Consider the following 19742-nt stretch of genomic DNA (forward strand, 5'->3'; position numbering starts at 1 on the left):
CGAAGACTATGTGTTATTTGGGGATACACTTGACCAGGGATACTACTCAGTTACATGCTGCGAACATAAAACCATTACTTAGTAATATGGCCCACAAAAAGACGGTGTGGGGGGCATTACCGCTATCTCTAACCGGAAAAATATGCTTATTAAAAATGCTTGAACTACCCCATTGGCTATATGTTTTGCAGCAAATCCCCATTTGGCTAACCAAAACTGAAGTTGAGGCCATAAATCTCTTGCTGCGCCGTTATCTATGGGATGGTCGTAAGGCCAGAATTCCTCTCAACACATTACAGCTGGGCAAAATACAGGGGGGGTTGGCCTGCCCAAGCTGGAGACATTACAATTTACCATGTCTTTCACGGCATATCCAAGACTGGCTGGCTGGCACGAGAAGTACACTCCACTCGAGTTTATGCTGGAGTGGTTAAGGCCTTATAAACCTGAAACTATAAAGCAACTTCTAGGCTCGCAAGTTCCTGCAACTTGTAAGCAGAACATGATAATCTCCTCGGGGAGGAAGGCTTGGCGATTTCTGTGCCTTCACAAATTGCACCTTGGGAGATATATGACCCCCATACGTCACTCTTGGGGGGAACCCTCAGTTTCCATCGGGTCTGGCTAGATCGGTTTTTCAGGCTTGGGATAAAAAGGGGTTGAAGAGCGCCTTTCAATTATATAATCCCAGGACAGGGGTGTTATGGAGTTTTAAGGATCTTCAAGACTTGTATAAATTACACAACAATGAGTTCTTCGCTTTCCTGCAAGCGAGGCATTACATCGGGGCTCAACTGCACAGGGCTACCTGGGATCGCCTACGGGCATTCTTTGCGCCAGAGAGCCCGAAAGGCCACACCTGTGCTACCTTCTCCAAGGCCTTGAAAGGTATGGGAGACCAATCTGCTTTGTAGGGATGTGAATCGTTTTAGGACGATTAAAATTATCGTCCGATAATTTTAATATCGTCTTAAACCGTTATGGAACACAATACAATACAGATTCTAACGATTTATCGTTATAAATCGTTAGAATCGTGAGCCGGCACACTAAAACCCCCTAAAACCCACCCCCGACCCTTTAAATTAAATCCCCCACCCTCCCGAACCCCCCCCAAATAACTTAAATAACCTGCGGGTCCAGCGGCGGTCCGGAACGGCAGCGGTCCGGAACGGGCTCCTGCTCTGAATCTTGTCGTCTTCAGCCGGCGCCATTTTCCAAAATGGCGCCGAAAAATGGCGGCGGCCATAGACGAAAAAGATTGGACGGCAGGAGGTCCTTCCGGACCCCCGCTGGACTTTTGGCAAGTCTCGTGGGGGTCAGGAGGCCCCCCACAAGCTGGCCAAAAGTTCCTGGAGGTCCAGCGGGGGTCAGGGAGCGATTTCCCGCCGCGAATCGTTTTCGTACGGAAAATGGCGCCGGCAGGAGATCGACTGCAGGAGGTCGTTCAGCGAGGGTTCCGGCGCCTCGCTGAACGACCTCCTGCAGTCGATCTCCTGCCGGCGCCATTTTCCGTACGAAAACGATTCGCGGCGGGAAATCGCTCCCTGACCCCCGCTGGACCTCCAGGAACTTTTGGCCAGCTTGTGGGGGGCCTCCTGACCCCCACGAGACTTGCCAAAAGTCCAGCGGGGGTCCAGAAGGACCTCCTGCCGTCCAATCTTTTTCGTCTATGGCCGCCGCCATTTTTCGGCGCCATTTTGGAAAATGGCGCCGGCTGAAGACGACAAGATTCAGAGCAGGAGCCCGTTCCGGACCGCTGCCGTTCCGGACCGCCGCTGGACCCGCAGGTTATTTAAGTTATTTGGGGGGGGTTCGGGAGGGTGGGGGATTTAATTTAAAGGGTCGGGGGTGGGTTTTAGGGGGTTTTAATGTGCCGGTTTTTTGATTTTTCGATTTTTCGATTTTTAACGATTTTTCACGATTTTTCACGATATTTTACCCCCCCAAACGGCAACAATACGATTCCCTCCCCCTCCCAGCCGAAATCGATCGTTAAGACGATCGAGGACACGATTCACATCCCTACTGCTTTGTCTATTCAAAATAAGTGGGTGCAGCACACTGATATCTACCTTTCACTGGAGGAGATAGAAATAATATTGAAAGGATGTTTTCAGGTATCAGAAAATGTTAATCTCTGGGAGGTGGGGGTTCAAGCTATTGCACTGTATGTATATCTCACAATCCAGATTGTATGCTGCTAAACTGTGTGATTCAGACATCTGTATCAAATGTCGGAAGGAAAGGGGGACATATATGCACAGCCTATGGGAATGTGCTGAGGTGGTATTATTTTGGGCAGAAGTTGTAGACGGTCTGGGAAAAGTGTTACATATGCAGATCCCAAGGGACCCTAAGTTGTGCCTAATGCGCCTAACCATTGATTATATGGATGACGTGTCGGATCATGATCAGTTGTTTTTGCAGAAAGCCATGATCATCCCGGTACAAACTCTTATGTCCTTGTGGATTACCAATGACAGGCCCACTGGGGGACAATGGCACGCTCGCCTGGTAACATTACTGCAGAACGAATTATTGACAGTACAGTCAAAGAAGAGGGAGGCGCAGATGGTGTGTTTCTCCATTTGGCACAACTTCAGGTGGTCACTCTCACTGGAAAAAAGGGACCTAATTCTGAAAGCTACAACCTATAAATACTGGGACTCTGCTGAGGCCTCATTCTCAAAACCCTAGTTGGAGGAGATATGTTTTCTCTCTCTCTGTTCTTACTGCAGACAAAAAGGGGGGGGAGGGATCTAGAGTTGTTTGTTCTTAATTGTTCTTAATTGTTTTGGATGTTGTATAGGAGCTGGACCGTTGCGCCAGAGGGGGGACTGAAATGTATATGTTATTAAAACTATAAATTGCAATAAAGAAATGTTAAAAAAAAAAAAAAGTCATGGGATAGAAGGCAATGTTCTATTGTGGATTGAGAACTTGTTAAAGAAAACAGAGAGAACATAAGACCATGCCATACTGGGTCAGACCAAGGGTCCATCAAGCCCAGCATCTTGTCTCCAACAGTGGCCAATCCAGGCCATAAGAACCTGGCAAGTTCCCAAAACTAAGTCTATCCCATGTTACTGTTGCTAGTAATAGCAGTATCTATTTTCTAAGTCAACTTAATTAATAGCAGGTAATGGACTTCTCTTCCAAGAACTTATCCAATCCTTTTCTAAACCCAGCTACACTAACTGCTCTAACCACATCCCCTGGCAACAAATTCCAGAGTTTAATTGTGCGTTGAGTAAAAAAGAACTTTCTTCGATTAGTTTTAAATATGCCACATGCTAACTTCATGGAGTGTCCCCTAGTCCTTCTATATCTGAAAGAGTAAATAACTGATTCACATTTACCAGTTCTAGACCTCTCATGATTTTAAACAGCTCTATCATAATGGTCAATTTTCTCAATGAAGAAAGGTAAATAGTGAACTGCCCCAAGGATCTGTTCTGGGACCACTGCTTTTTAACATATTTATAATAAATGACCTGGGGATGGGCATAATGAATAAGATGATCAAATTTGCTGATGATACAAAATTATTCAAAGTTATTCAATCACAAGAAGCTTGTGAGAAATTGCAAAAGGACCTTGCAAGACTGGGAGACTGGGCATCCAAATGGCAGATGATATTTAATGTGGATCATTGCAAAGTGATGTACATAGGGAAGAACAAACCAAATTATACTACCATATTGGGAGTCACCATCCAGGAAAATTATCTAGGCCTCATCATAGATAATATATTGAAATCCTCTGCTCTTTGTGTGTTACCACTTGACGGTCCTTGGTGCTGACGGCTCCCCGCGATACCGTCGCTCAGCAGCGTCTCCCGGCTTTAGCGCGGCCCAGCATGAGTCACGTCCTGGCTCCTCTCACCCCGGCGCGTCATCACCCCTCCCGGAAGTCCCTGCGTTTACGCGGGAAATTCTAATATTTATAGCCCCATTTCTAGCACAGCACTGCCTCAGCTACAGACTTGCTTGTGCTGGTGCTCTCATTGGATTACTCTTGATACTTGTGTACCTGACTTTGGACTGTGCTTGGATATTGTCTTCTTGCTGCCTGTCCTTGATTTGGATTAGATTTGGACCTTCTCTTGCCTGCTACCTGCCCTGACTCTGGACTGTGTTTGATTTTGTCTTCTTGCTGCCTGCCCTTGATTTGGATTGGATTTGGACCTTCTCTTATCAGCTACCTGACCCTGGAACCAGACTGGTCTTGGCTCGCCCCCACTCTGGCCTAAGGTAAGACTGTCATTCTATCCAGAGATTCACTATCAGATCCGTAACAGTTAGCTGAGGCCATGGATCCCGTAGATCTAACAGCCTTACAGGCCATTCCCGGACTGGCTTCATGCATCCAGCAACAGCAAGGAGTGCTGGATCAAGTTACAGGGGTTTTGGAGAGATTGGCTGCTCGTATGGACGCCTTTGGCTGTCGCCTCACCAGTAACTCCAACTTCCTTTTCACCACCACCCACTGTTCTATGACTTCTACCTCCTCCTCACTTCAATGGAGATCCTCAGCAGTGCCGGGGGTTCATTAATCAATGTTGCATGTACTTCTTGCTCCAATCGTCATTGTTCCCCACAGATAAGACCAAGGTCACTTTTATCTTATCCCTACTGGAAGGACCAGCTTTAGCATGGGCATCCCCCCTCTGGGAATGAGACAATCCTCTGTTGAACAATTTAGATCAATTCCTGAAAGACTTTCGGCTGATCTTTGATGACCCTGGGTGTTCGACTTCTGTAGCTTCAGATCTGCTTCAGATCCAGCAAGGCTCCCTTTCTGTGGGGGAATATGCTATTCAATTCCGTACCCTTGCGGCCAAACTTCACTGGGGTGACGACAGCCTTACAGCAATATTCCGTCAGGGCCTATCAGAGGCCCTCAAGGATGAGTTGGCCACCCGAGAACCACCAGAGTCTCTAGAGGAACTGATACGCCTGGCAGTTTGACTGGACCTCTGTTTCCAGGAGAGGTCTTGCGAGCGGGTAGCTCTGAGGTGACTTATTTGGCTAGCACCTGCCTTTCAGCAGCCACTTGTTGCTCCCAAAGCTTCTGAGTGTCAGCCCAACAGTGAGGAGCGGATGCAGATTGACCGGTGTCGGATCTCGCCCGAAGAATGACAGCATAGAAGATTAAACAATCTCTGTTTCTACTGCACTGGAACAGGCCATTTCGTAAATAAATGCCCGAAAAGTCAGGAAACTTCCGGGCCTAGGACAGGTGGGAGAGGCCTCCCTGGGTCATACTATCCCCTCTCCACAAATCCTGATTCCAGTAACATTTTCTATCCTTGGGGGCACTATTCATTCTCCAGGCTTTCTTGGTGCGGCCGGCAACTTCATAGAAGAAGACCTAGTTCACTGACATCACATTCCCACTGAACCTTTGAAAACTCCTCTTACAGTGTTCTCCGTTTCTGGACAACCACTGGGGAATAAAATTTCTCTCATCACCAAACCCGTTAAAATGACTATGGGAATACTCCACCAAGAAACCATTCAATTGTATGTGCTCCCCTCTTCCATTAACCAGCTGATCCTAGGACTACCCTGGCTAAGACTACATCAACCCCGGGTGGATTGGGGATCCCTGCAGTTAGCCATCTGGAGTCCTTACTGTCACCAGAATTTCTTGCTGCAGGTTCTACCACCCGTGTCTACTATCTCTTGTTTAGCAATCATTCCTTCTGGTTTACCCAGTCAGTACACCGAATTTGCTGACGTCTTCAGCAAGCAACAAGCAGAGACTTTACCTCCACACCGCGCCTATGACTTTGGAATAGAATTACTTCTTCGTAAGAGTCCCCCCAGGGGAAGGGTTTATGCCTTGTCAGAGCTAGAGTCAGAAGCTATGACCCAAATACATCCACGAGAACTTGGTTCGGGGATTCATCAGACCCTCCTCTTCTCCTGCAGGGGCTGTTTTTTGTTTTTTTTCGTCAAAAAGAAAGATGTGTCTCTTTGGCCATGCATTGACTACAGAGGATTAAATGCCATTACAAAAAAGAATCGGTATCCCATTCCGCTTATTTCTGAACTTTTATATCGATTGAGAGGAGCCCAGATTTTCATGAAACTCAATCTCCGTGGGGCCTACAATTGAATCCGAATACGGGAGGGGGACGAGTGGAAAACCGCCTTCAACACTCACGATGGACATTATGAATATCTGGTGATACCATTCAGACTTTGCAATGCCCCGGTGGTTTTCCAAGCTATGATCAATGACATTTTTCGAGATCTCCTTTACTCTCATGTTCTTGTCTACCTAGATGATATCTTAATTTTTTCCAAAACAGAGCACCAACATCAGATCCAAGAAAGGCAAGTGCTTCAATGCCTCCGGGTCAACAGATTGTATGCTAAACAAGAAAAATGTCTTTTTCATCAAGAACTACTACCTTTTTTAGGATATATTGTGTCTCGGAATGGTCTATGCATGGACCCTGAGAAACTTAAGGCTATATTGGAATGCCCCAACCAGTGGGTCTCAAGGCATTGCAGCATTTTTTGGGTTTCTCCAATTATTATCGCTAATTTATTTCTGGATATTCTACCTTGGTACTGCCTTGACCAAAAAGGGAGCCCAAACTTCTAATTGGCCTCCGAGGCCATCCATGCCTTCCAACGTTTAAAGGAGGAATTTGTGAGAGATCCATGTTTGCAACATCTTGATCTGACTAAACCCTTCACCCTGGAGGTCTATGCCTCGGCCTTAAGAGTTGGCGCAAATATTCTACAACTCTCTGAGTCGTGGAAATTACTTACTTGCGCCTACTTTTCTAAAACATTCTCTTCAGTGGAGATGAACTATGCCATAGGGGAACGGGAGCTTTTGGCAATTAAAGCCGCACTCGAGGAATGGCGGCATCTTCTGGAGGGGGCTAAGCATACTATTACCATTTGCACCAATCACAAGAACCTAGCATATTTATCACAGTCCCAACATCTGAACCCACAACAAGCTTGTTGGGCACTTTTCTTCAGTCGATTCGATTTCAAACTACATTTTCGACCTTCAGAGAAGAATCTACATGCGGATGCACTCTCTAGAAGTTTTTTACCTGATGATACTCCTGACCCAACTCACCATATCATTGACCCAGCTCAAATCATACTCGCCACCACCTTTACGGTTCTCTTGGGGAAAACAGTGGGACCCAAGCATCTGAGGCAAAGGGTCCTCCAATAGGCTCATGATTCCCACCTTGCTGGACATCCTGGAATACTCTGAACAAGAGATCTTATCTCCCATCATTATTAGTGGTGGCAATGGAGATAGGATACCAAGAGATATGTTGAATCTTGTCCCACCAGTGCGGTCCAAAAGACTCCATGACAGCGACCTTGTGGATTATTACAAGCACTACCCATTTTGGAAAATCCCTGGACTCACATAGCCACAGATTTTATTACAGACCTTCCTCCCTCTGATGGTAATACGGTCATTTGGATTGTTGTAGACCGATTTTCCAGAATGGCCCATTTCATTCCACTCCTCAGACTACCCACTGCTCCAGAACTAGCTCGACTATTTCTGCAACACATTTTCTGGATTCATGGTCTGCTTTTGAATATCGTTTCTGATAGAGGAGTCCAATTTACTGCTCGATACTGGAAGGACCTCTGTAAAAAACTCAAAATAGAACTAAATTTTTCTTCAGCTTATCACCCTCAATCCAACGATTTAACTGAATAGACTAATCAATCCCTCAAGACCTTCTTGTGATGCTATATGAATCGACATCAGGATGCTTGGGCATCCCTATTGCCTTGGGCAGAAATCTGTCATAATCATTTGGCTCAAGCCTCTGGATCATCATCTTTTTTTCTTGTCTTTGAAAGACACCCTCAGATTCCTCTGCCCATCAGTACACCCTCCTCTTGTCTGGCCACAGACCAAACTATCTGGTCCATGACAGAGTTGTGGGAGGAGACTCGATGTCTATTGCAACAAACCTCCACTAGAACTAAGAGACAGGCCGATAGGAAGAGGAGATCAGGCCCCAACTTCGACCCGGGGACTTAGTATGGCTGAGCACTCGGAATCTAAGATTACGTACACCGTCCTTAAAATTCACGCCCAGGTTTGGTGGACCCTTTCCCATTGAAAAACAAATCAACGAGGTTACTTTCAAACTTCATTTGCCCCCCACTCTGTGCATCCATGATGTATTCCACATTTCGTTGCTCAAACCAGCAATCCTGTCTTGGTCTTCTAGAAAGTCTAGACAAACCACCTCCTCGATTATGGAGGATGACACACAATATGAGGTAGAGGAGATCCTGGATGTCAGAAGATCACGAGGGACTTTACATTATTTAATCTCATGGAAAAATTACAGGCCAGAGGAAAACTAATGGAAACCAGCTTGTAATATACAGGTGCCTTGTCTACTCCGGGAATTTCATCAGCGTTTCCCTCTCAAACCTCACCCAAGAAGGCGGAGGGAGGGGCTCTGCGAGGGAGGCACTGTTACCACTCGACGGGCTTCGGCGCTGACGGCTCCCCACGATGCCACCACTCAGCGGCATCTCCTGGCTCTCGTGCATCCCAGCGTGCATCGCATCTTGGCTCTTCCCACCGTGGCGTGTCATCAACCCTCCCAGACGTCCCCGTGTTTATGTGGGAAATTCTGATAATTAAAGTTCTGTTTCCAGCACAGCACTGCCTCGGCTACAGCCTTGCTTGTGCTGGTGCTCTCGTTGGATTACTCTTGATACTTGTGTACCTGACTCTGCACTTTGCTTGGATATTGTGTTCTTGCTGCCTGCCCTTGATTTGGATTGGATTTAGACCTTCTCTTGCCTGCTGCCTGCCCTTTTTTTGGATTGGATTTGGACCTTCTCTTGTCGGCTACCTGCCCCTGGAACTGGACTGGTCTTGGCTTGCCTCCGCTCTGGCCTAAGGTAAGACTGCTGTTCTTCCTAGGGATTCACCATTAGATCCGTAACATTGTGCAGTAGCAGCAGCCAAGAAAGCAAATAGTATGCTAGGGATTATTAGAAAACGAATGGAGAATAAAACAGAGAATATCATAATGCCTCTGTATTGCTCCATGGTGCAACTGGACATTGAGTATTATTTGTATTTCTGGCCACCGCATCAAAAAAAAAAAAAATAGAGCAGTATTAGAAAAGATACAGAGAAGGGAGACCACAATGATAAAATGGATGGAACAATTTCCCTATGAGGAAAGGCTAAAGAAGTTAGGACTCCAGCTTGGAGAAGAGACTGCTGAGGGGAGATATGATAGAAATCTATAAAAGAACTAGCTGACACCCTATGAAATACCCTCCCCTCCAGCCTTACCCTCCCTGCTCTAAGTCCCAGTACAGTCTACTCAGCCCCATCACAAGCTACCCTCTCTGTCCTCCATTGCTACCCCAAGAGCAGCACAGCCTGCCTCCTCCCTCTCATGCCCAGCCCAGGCTACCCCTCCCGGCCCTAGACCCAGCTGCAGCACGGACACCCTGGAAATTCCCTGGAGGCTATTTATTGCCCCTCTCCCTCCCAGCCCCATCAGCCTGCCCTTTCCCCTTCAGCCTCAGCACAGTTTGCCTCTGCCCCAGCCCCAACATAGCCTGCCCTCATCCCTCAGCCATCTCAGCACAGCCTGCACTTCCCTCAGCCCCATTCCCCCTTGTGCTGGAGTAGAGGAGTAGCCTAGTGGTTAGAGCAGTGGGCTATAAACCTGGGGTTTGATTCCTGCTGTCACTCCTTTTGACCTTGGGCAAGTCACTTTACCCTCCATTGCCTCAGGTACAAACTTACAGGTCAATCCAGTAATGAGTGGTAGGAAGAGCTGCGTTAGTGCCCAGCGCACAGTCCAGCTCACCTACCGCTCGATCCTGTATGTAAATAGCTTGCAAATGCAAGCTGCGTCTAAGAAGCGTCCGTGAAGCGTTAGGCCCGCGCAACCCATTTTACTGTATAGAGCGCTATACAGTATCCTGGGTGCGCGGGCCTAACGCTTCACGGACACGCTGTTATCTGTCATCTCAAATGTCATTTCAAATGACATTTGAAATGACAGGTAGCAGGAAGTGGACAGTTTTCCGACGCTCGGGATTGTCAGCCCTCTCTCCCCTCCTCCCGAAGCAAGCAACGAAAGCGGAAAAAAACAAAAAAAAAAAAAAAGCGAAAAAGCGAAAAAAAAAAAAGTAGCAAGAGAGAGGGGAGAGAGGACGGGCAATCCTACGCTCGGGATTGCCAGTCCCCTCTCCCCTCCTCCCGAGGCAAGGCGCAAAAAGCAGCCTTGCTCCGGGAGGAGGGGAGAGAGGACTGGCAGTGCAAAGCGACTTACTTTTTTTGCAGCCCCCCTCCGGAGACGGACATCGGCAAGGACGACCACGGCTCCCCTGCCTCCAGCTGCCCGCGAAGATAGACGCTTCGCACGGGCGAAAGCGGCCCCTGTGTGTGCAATTGGGCCGCTCAAGACGTGACGTCACATGCCGTGACGCCAAATGTCGTGATGTCACGCCTTGAGCGGCCCAATTGCACGCACAGGGGCCGCTTTCGCCCGTGCGATGCGTCTATCTTCGCGGGCAGCTGGAGGCAGGGGAGCCGCGGTCGTCCTCGCCGATGTCCGTCTCCGGAGAGTGGCTGCAAAAAAAGTAAGTCGCTTCGTCGCTTTACACTGCCAGTCCTCTCTCCCCTCCTCCCAGAGCAAGGCTGCTTTTCGCGCCTTGTCTCGGGAGGAGGGGAGAGAGGACTGGCAATCCCGAGCGTAGGATTGCCCGTCCTCTCTCCCCTCTCTCTCTTGCAATGTTTTTTTTCGCTTTTTTTCGCTTTTGTTGCTTTGGGAGGAGGGGAGAGGACGGGAGCTGCCCTGGAGACCAGCACCCATGGACACGGCCAGGGCAGGTGAGCGGGGGCTGGGGGAAAGTTTGCCGCCTACCCTTACCCCTACCTCTAACGCAGGGGTAAGGGTAGGCGGTAAGTTAGCAGGTTAAACGCGCGGCAAAACGGCAGGGTAAAAAAGCAATAGTCGGGGCGCTCGTTACTGGATGGTAGGGAATAGCTAATTCGATCGTTTACATGTAATATACATGCCGCGTGCGGAAGGGGTTACCCGGGGATTTAAGGACGCGGTAAGAGTAGGTTAAAGGGGATTGTGGATCGCAGGAAGGGCTAACGCGGCCGGAAAGTGAGTAGAAAGCGGGTTAGGAGCGGGGTAAACGCGGCCGCACTTTACTGGATTGGCCTGTTAGATTGTAAACTCTCTGGGGATAGGGAAATACCTACAGTACCTGAATGTAATCCACTTTGAAACGCTGAAAAAAGTGTGAAAAGTGGAAGATAAATCTAAATAAAATAAATAAATATAAAAAAATAAGAGTCATCAACCCCCCAGGCCAAGCCCCTCTCCCAACCCCAGTACAGCCTGCCCCCTCCCAGCCACAACCCTCCCACCAGCTCAAGCCCCAGCCACTCTAGCTTCCAGATATTAGACTCATTCTCTGAGGGCTAGGAGCTCTCACTAACTAGTAGATAATCATACATGTGGCACTCAGTGCAAAGACTGGATAGCTCCTGTCTCACTGCAGAACTACTGATTGCATCTTAATTTTGTTCAGTTGTTAGCAATTTAAAATTTCTAAGGCAGTATGGGTGTTCAGACTAATTTAATGTACTTTTTATCTATTGGTTTATTTTGTAATTGTCTATCAGTGATCCTCCAGAGACTACAATTAATCTACTTATAACTGCTAAGCTACACGCCTTACTGACCTTTGTTTTGTACTAATTCCCTGTTATTGTAACAAATAAATCTGTTGTTGAAAATTTATAGTAAGTGATGTTTTGATACATTATTTCTGATCCTCTGCTGCTGGAAAGAAGGGGGATGTGGAAACCGGGCTGTGGGAGCTGAAGCCTAGATTACTTGCAGTGCCCCCTAGAGTCCTCTGTTAGGGTTGCTGGAAGAAGCATGCAGATGAGCCTGCTGGTCCTCTGCTACTAGGAGGAGTGTGGGTGGCTGTGAAAACTGAGGCCTAGATGGCAAGTAGATGTCAGCTTTACTTTTTAGAAAAGTTTATTCCGGGAAACTGATAACATGACATGGTTGTTTCCCAAACACAAAAATTCAAAACAGGCAAGTCTTTGGCATGTCAGCTGCTAGGAGACGTATGTAAATGAGCCTTCAGGTCCTCTGGTGCTAGAAAGAGTGCCAGGGCTGTGAAAGGTGAAACCTATCTGGCTCACAGTGTTCTCTGCTGTGGCTGCTGGGAAAAGTATGCCAATGAGCCTTCTAGTTTTCTGCAGCTGGAAACTGGGTGAAGATTGTGAACGTTGAAGCCTAAACAGCTCACAGTGTCCTCTGAAGTCCTCCATTGGGGCTGATGGGAAAAGTATGCAAATGAGCCTTGATGTCCTCAAACTAAAAAGAGTGTGTGGGGGGGGGGGGGGGGGGGGGGGACTGTGACAAGGAAACCATGGAATGCTTGTGGACAAGATATTGAAATTCTAACTTTAGTATGCAATGGCAGTCAAAAAAGAAAATAGAATGTTACAATGGAGAATAAAAGGAAATTATTGAAAGAGTGGAGGCTGTAGGAACTGAAGTTTAGACACCCCAGTATCCTCTGAAGTCCTCCACTGGAGCTGATGGGAAAAGTATGCAAATGCACCTTTATGTCCTCTGGTACTAAAAAGAATGGGGGGACTGTGACAACTAAAACCTAGATGGATTGCAGTGTTCTCTGGAGTCCTATGCTGGAGCTGAAGGGAAAAGGTATGCAAATGAGCCTTCCAGTTTTCTGCAGCTGGAAACTGTGTGAAGGCTGTGAAAGTTGAAGCCTAGACAGCTCACAGTGTCCTCTAGAATTCTTTGCTGGGAGAAATATGCAGATGGGCTTTCTGGTCCACTGCTGCAGACAGACACCATTTCCTAAGTGCATTGTATATATAGATAAGTAGAATGGAATGGGTAAATGAAAATCGGTTGTTTACTGTTTGAAAAAGTACAAAGACTAGGCTACATGCATTGAAATGACTCAGTAATACATTTAAGACAAATAGGAAAAATATTTTTTTACTCAACGTATAATTTAACTTTGGAATTTGTTGCCAGAGGATGTGGTAAAAGCTCTTAGTGTAGCTGGGTTTCAAAAAAGGTTTGGACAAGTTCCTGGAAGAATAGTCCATAAAACATTAAGGTGGGCTTGGGGAAATCCACTGCTTATCCCTGGGATAAGAAGTTAGGACTCCAGCTTATCCCTGGGATAAGCAACATGAAATCTACCAACCTTTTGGGATCCTGCCAGGAACTTGCAACATGGATTGGGCACTGTTAGAAACAGGATACTAGGCTTGATAGAATTTTGGTCTGCCACATTATTGCAAATCTTATGTTCCTATGTTATGTTTTTACTCTTAGGGAAGCATTTCAGGAAATGATAAAGTCGACTTGAAAGCACACCATGATAAAAGTTCACTAGAGTGGATGGAAAAAAACAGGTAGAAAAATAGCTTACTGTAGATGTGCAATGTAGACTCTAAAAATAAAATTATTTTCTCTTCTGTTTTATAGTACATGGAGAAACGACAATATCCTTGGGCTGCATGTATCCAATGGAATTTAATTATCAGCTTTCTAAACAATGTGGCAACATTAGTGAAGATGTAGATAAAATGTATGGAATTTTGACTGTGTCAGAAAAGAGCATGACTCTCAGAGTCATTCTGCCCACAGAGGGTCTCTTTCACCTGATGATCTTTGCACGAACAACAGGCTCTCAAAATGCCTACAGTTGGGTCTGTTCCTATCAAATTGAGTGCCTAGAGTCAAACTGCCAGAAAAACCTACCCGCAAACCCCTTTCATTTCTGGGGCCTTCATCAAAAAGTATCAGATCTTGGAATTAGAAATTGCAACTATGGTGGAGACCTGATTTTTATTGACATGGGAATGATGATACTGACATTTGAGACATCAAAACCCCTGTTGGCTGTGTATGAGCTAGTCCATCAAGATCTGGATGATTCTCAGAGCAAGAAGTGTCTTGTCTCTCAAACAGAGGAAGAAAAGTTGACATGCCATATTTTATTCCCTTTCCTGGGTTATTATAGACTGTCAGTCTTTGTTAAAAGCTTTGAAGAAAACAAATTTAAAAATGCAGCAAACATACTTATTCACAGCTCTGGTACTATAAATCAGAATGAACTCTTCCCCCAGGGCCTTAGCACTCACTGTGGACCTGGTATCAACTCAAGAAATAAAGGCCTCTGCAACCCAAGCCATCCTGCACCAATCATTCGTACTAAACAGGGCAAATGCAACATTACTTTCAATATGACTGCTGATATAGAAGCTACTGCTATTTTGAGTAAGGACCACAATGGAAACAACACATATCCAATGGAAAGATACATTCTACTTACACACCTGAAACATAAGATCACTGTGAGTGTCCTCCTTCCAGAATCAGGACAGTATAAAGTAGGACTTTTTACAAAAGCAAGAGAAGAAAAGGAATTTTCACATGCTTGTGATTATGTTATCCAATGCTTTTCTAATCCACAATGGCTTCCTTTTCCAAAGGTTTACAATGTTTGGAGGAAAGGGTGCATATTGTTGCAGCCTAGATCAGGATTGCTTGAAGGAGAAAATTGGGTCAAGTTTAGACTTAAGATTCCAGAGGCTAGGAGAGTTCTTGTCATTGGGCCATCAAAAACAGAATTACATCCAACTAAAAACAAGATTTGGGAGGGGGAAGTCTTTACTGGGCCCAGTGGGACCTTCCTAAAAGTGGCAGTGAGGTTCAGTCAGCATTCTAGTAACATGGATGTTGTCCTGTCATTTGAGGTGAAAAGTGGACCTAAACTTTCTGTTGGATGCTCAGGATGAGAATGCTAAGACATCAGATACATTTCTCCAAGAGTTTACTGCATTCTCTTCTATAACATAAGGGGTGTTTATATATTCAATAATGCTCATCTCATCAATTTCCAGCAGCAAAATATTTGGTAACTTCGGTATATAAATATAATTGCATCCTATATTTTAACAAGCATGACTCTGAGGCTGTGTATATCCTTAGAAAAGTGAATATATACTCTTTATACAGATATTTAAGCTCACCCCTGCTCAAAATCCTGTAATAAATTCTTAGCTTCTTTACAATATATATGTGTCCCTAATTATGCCTTTTTGGTAGGGCAGAGTCACGCTCCTGACATCATCAAAATCCGTATTTGAATGAAAAATACAACCTAAGCATGCTTAAGACACAATGACAATTTCAGCTAAAGTCCAAGGAACCAAAAACATTTGCTCATACTTTAGCCATCTCATTGCTATAATTAATATGTGCACAAGCACTTAAATGGCCCAATTCCATAGGACTCAACAGGAAAAAGAAAAGAGAAAAAATAAGTCATTAATTCCTGGCATAAAAATATTATAATTAGAAAGAAGTAAAAATAACGCCACGCAGAAGGTAGAGAAGGCTCACATGTATGCAGAACTGTAAAAAAAAAAAAAAAAAATGAAATTGAAAATAAAAAGTCTCATCCACCTTTGGCTTGTCCTTGTTGCCTTATCAGCAGCACTGCATATCAAAGAGAAACAAGAGAAATACCTACATTACCTTAATGTAATTCACTTTGAAGTGGCTGACCAGTTACGAAAGGTATGGTCCCAGGAAACACAACGGCAGCCAATCCAATTTTGCAATGTAGCAACCAGAAGAAGACAGGATCAGTAAGAAAGGGGGATGCTTTATTTATCACAGCAAATAAACCCGACTCTGACCGAGTTTCACTCTTTCGTTTGAGCTGTCTCAGGGGCTACTATAACAATAAAATATATGGAACATTTAAAAACATGTACAAAAAAGAAGACATCACAATAACCATAAGTCATAAAAAATCATAATAAATAATACTTGCCAGGTTCTTATGGCCTGGATTGGCCACTGTTGGAAACAGGATGCTGGGCTTGATGGACCCTTGGTCTGACCCAGTATGGCATGTTCTTATGTTCTTAAATAATATATAGTCAAAAAACAAATATGCTCACATGCACACAACAAACTTAGGGGGTCATTTATTAAAATGTGCTAAGGCGTTTTCGCATGCGTTAAGGGCTTATCGCATACGAAAAGCCCCGTTAACGCATGCAATAGGTCCTTAACGCATGCGAAAATGCCTTTAACGCATGCGATAGCACCATATCGTATGGTGTGATGCAAATCCAAAAAAGAGGAAGAGTTAGGGGTGGGAGTGGGCTGGGTTTGTTAGTCTGCGAAGTGCTATTGCACAGACTTAATGCTGATTTTAACTACACCTTTTTCAGTAGTGTTAAGCCATGTGATAGCTTGTGTTATGGGGCGGTAAGGTGTTAGCACATTTTGTAATGTCTCCTGAAAGGCCTGTTTTAGTAGGTTTGAAACTCCCGGAGCACCAGCCTAGCCATCTGGGGAAGGGAGAGAGGAAGAGAGAGAGAGACTAACCATAATGCCCTCTCCCTAGATAGGTATTTGTATCCCTTTGGGAGGCCCTCCAAGTAACTCGAGGTGAGGTTTAGGTATTAGTGTAGGGGGTTAGGGGCCACTTTGACATTCAACATGAGACGTACGAACAGAACAGTGGTCTCTTGTGAAGGTTTGATGATCTACGGAGAGAGGAAACTCACCCAAAGATGAGATTTGTTCAATGTTCTCTCCACCTAGCTTGATGTTACCCAGGTAGAGAGTCCATCAAGCTAGGTTGAGAGAACCTTGCACAAATCTCATCTTTGGGTGAGTTTCCTCTCTCCGTAGATCATCAAACCTTCACAAGAGACCACTGTTCTGTTCGTACGTCTCATGTTGAATGTCAAAGTGGCCCCTAACCCCCTACACTAATACCTAAACCTCACCTCGAGTTACTAGGTGGGCCTCCCATAGAGATACAAATACCTATCTAGGGAGAGGGCATTATGGCTAGGCGTGCTCTCTCTCTCCTGAGCACCCTGGGACCATTAACAAATGTTATCACAATTTGTGCTAACTTAGCTCTTCGCATAGGTAATTAGCACAAATTGCGATAAACTGTATATTAGCATAAAACACACCCCTTTTGCTATTGCATTTTGATAAATCCAGGCCTTATAGATATAAATGATCTCATAAGTGTGGTGGCTAATGATTAATTAATTAATAAAAGTGTGACTTTCATAAGCTATTTGAATATCTGCACAGCATTATTCACTAATCTTCATCAGGTATGTGGACACAAGGTTCTTGCGGTCTACCTTTCTTTGTTGTAGACCATAATTAATCTGCCATTGTATTAAATAAAAGTGGAAACATAATGTCAAAGGCATTCATGCATATATTAAATTGCACTGAAACATAGTATATTTACACAACAAATTTTTAGCCTCAAATAAACAATCTATATGTATTCATAGGCTAAATTCTTTATAGTTGTGAATAGTCTAATATTTTGTTTTTATACTGGTCAATTTTTAGCAAGCTGTTTAGCAATCATTTTTTGTATTTTTTTAGTAATCTATTACTTCATTATTGGATATGCTGAATGGTGTTAATATGTCTTTTTCTAGGTAGATGGTTCTGGAATATGGTGCAGAGATCAAATTGAGTATACCCTTTGTGTCCACTTTTTTGAGAATTACAACATAGCCAGTAAGACACAGTGGGGCGGATTTTCAAAAACCCGCTCCTGTGCGTGCCAAGTGTATTTTACATAGGCCCGGCGACACGTGCAAGCCGCTGACTCGCGTATGTCCCGGGGCTTGACTGAGGCCTCCAGCACAGCAACCTACGCCTGCCCAGAGGCAGGGAAACTTCGTCAACAAAGGTGGGGGGGGGGGGGTTAGATAGGGCTGGGGGGCGGAAGGAAAGTTCCCTCCGAGGCCGCTCTGATTTCTGCTATTTCGGAGCGGCCTCGGAAAGAACAGGGAAAGCCATCGGGGCTCCCCTAGGGCTCGGCGCACGCAAGGTGCACAAGTGTGCACCCCCTTGCGTGCGCCGACCCTGGATTTTATAACATGCGTGCGGCTACGCACGCATGTTATAAAATTCGGCATAGATTTGTGTGTACCGGGTTGTGTGCACAAATCTACGCCTGCGCGTAGGTTTAAAAATCTAGCCCAGTGTGCACATATCTTTTGTTTTCCACAAACATACATATCAATATATAGTGGATATGGTGCATTTAAGTAATAATACCAAATGATTTCCTCCCACAAAATATTGTAAAATTAAAATTAAAAATCTTTTGACACAGAAAATAGATCATATATAGAATTTTGTATGAGAGGATAAAAACATATTGTATAAAGGATCAGAGTCTAACCTGCAGCCGGAGGGCTAAAATCAGGACATTTCTGAACATTTTAGCCCTCCTTTTTGTAGTGTGGAAAAAAAAACCCCAGAAGAATTGGCAACCTTAAATGCTTGTCTTTCTGAACCTCCACCCAGCGCTCTCCTTTCTTCTCCCTCTCCCCCATAAGTATTCTCATCCTTATCCACAGTATGCTTTTACCCATCACCTCCTTTCTCCCATCCCCCCTATCACAGTGCTCTCACATAGTGCTTCTCCCTTATGCAGCAATGTAAAACACAAAGAAAATCTTGCTTTTTGCACTCAATAAGCGTAATGCATTCTTCCTTCTTGTTATCCATATCTACTTTCTCTCTTATGCTGGTGAATGTACTAGCTATATAAAAAAAGAAGATCCCTATCATTTATGATCTATTAAAATCTAAGTGCCTGATTTATTAAGGCTTTTCTCCCATTTATTTATTTATTTTGTTTTAGAAAGGGAATGGTGAATAAAACGGAAAATGTCATAATGCCTCTGTATCACTCCATGGTGAGACTGCACCTTGAATACTGTGTACAATTCTGGTCACTGCATCTCAAAAAAGATATAATTGCGATGGAGAAGGTACAGAGAAGGGCTACCAAAATGATAAGGGGAATGGAACAGCTCCCCTATGAGGAAAGACTAAAGAGGTTAGGACTTTTCAGCTTGGAGAAGAGACGGCTGAGGGGGGATATGATAGAGATGTTTAAAATCATGAGAGGTCTAGAACGGGTAGATGTGAATCGGTTATTTACTCTTTCGGATAATAGAAAGACTAGGGGGCACTCCATGAAGTTAGCATGGGACACATTTAAAACTAATCGGAGAAAGTTCTTTTTTACTCAACGCACAATTAAACTCTGAAATTTGTTGCCAGAGGATGTGATTAGTGCAGTTAGTATAGCTGTGTTTAAACAAGGTTTGGATAAGTTCTTGGAGGAGAAGTCCATTACCTGCTATTAAGTTCACTTAGAGAATAGCCACTGCCATTAGCAATGGTAACATGGAATAGACTTAGTTTTTGGGTACTTGCCAGGTTCTTATGGCCTGGATTGGCCACTGTTTGAAACAGGATGCTGGGCTTGATGGACCCTTGGTCTGACCCAGTATGGCATTTTCTTATGTTCTTATTTATATACCGTCATTCTGGTTTCAATCATGATGGTTTACAAGGAATTAGAAAATAAAATTGATAACATAAAAATCAATCAAAAATACAATATAATGTAATGTAAAACAAATTATCAAAATAAAATCAATATTATAGCATAAAAACAAATAAAATAAAATAAAAATAATAAATGAAAAGCATGCCTCAAAACTCGACTTTAGAAAGATATCCTAGCCCTAGCCAGAATCATTAATTATTCCAAGGCCTCAAAAGCTTTCTTAAATAGCTT

The 19742-nt window shown here is 44.6% G+C and overlaps 1 protein-coding gene across 10 annotated transcripts in view; it reads left to right on the forward strand.

Annotated features, from left to right (window-relative positions):
* Positions 1 to 19742, forward strand: part of LOC115087139 (kyphoscoliosis peptidase-like) — a 117602-nt gene that overhangs the window by 59446 nt on the left and 38414 nt on the right. For 6 of the 10 annotated variants that reach the window (XM_029593932.1, XM_029593948.1, XM_029593941.1 and 3 more), the window contains one exon: positions 13559 to 15534. The exons of 2 other annotated variants lie outside the window; for them this stretch is intronic. In XM_029593932.1, the coding sequence (XP_029449792.1) occupies positions 13559 to 14874 (1316 nt within the window). In that variant the 3' untranslated portion in view covers positions 14875 to 15534. Of the gene's footprint in view, positions 1 to 4203; positions 4257 to 13405; positions 13486 to 13558; positions 15535 to 19742 lie in introns of those variants that run through there. 2 more of the 10 variants (XM_029594026.1, XM_029594010.1) reach the window with 2 other exon arrangements.

This window comes from Rhinatrema bivittatum, chromosome 1 (genome assembly GCF_901001135.1).
Source record: "Rhinatrema bivittatum chromosome 1, aRhiBiv1.1, whole genome shotgun sequence".
NCBI lineage: Eukaryota > Metazoa > Chordata > Amphibia > Gymnophiona > Rhinatrematidae > Rhinatrema > Rhinatrema bivittatum.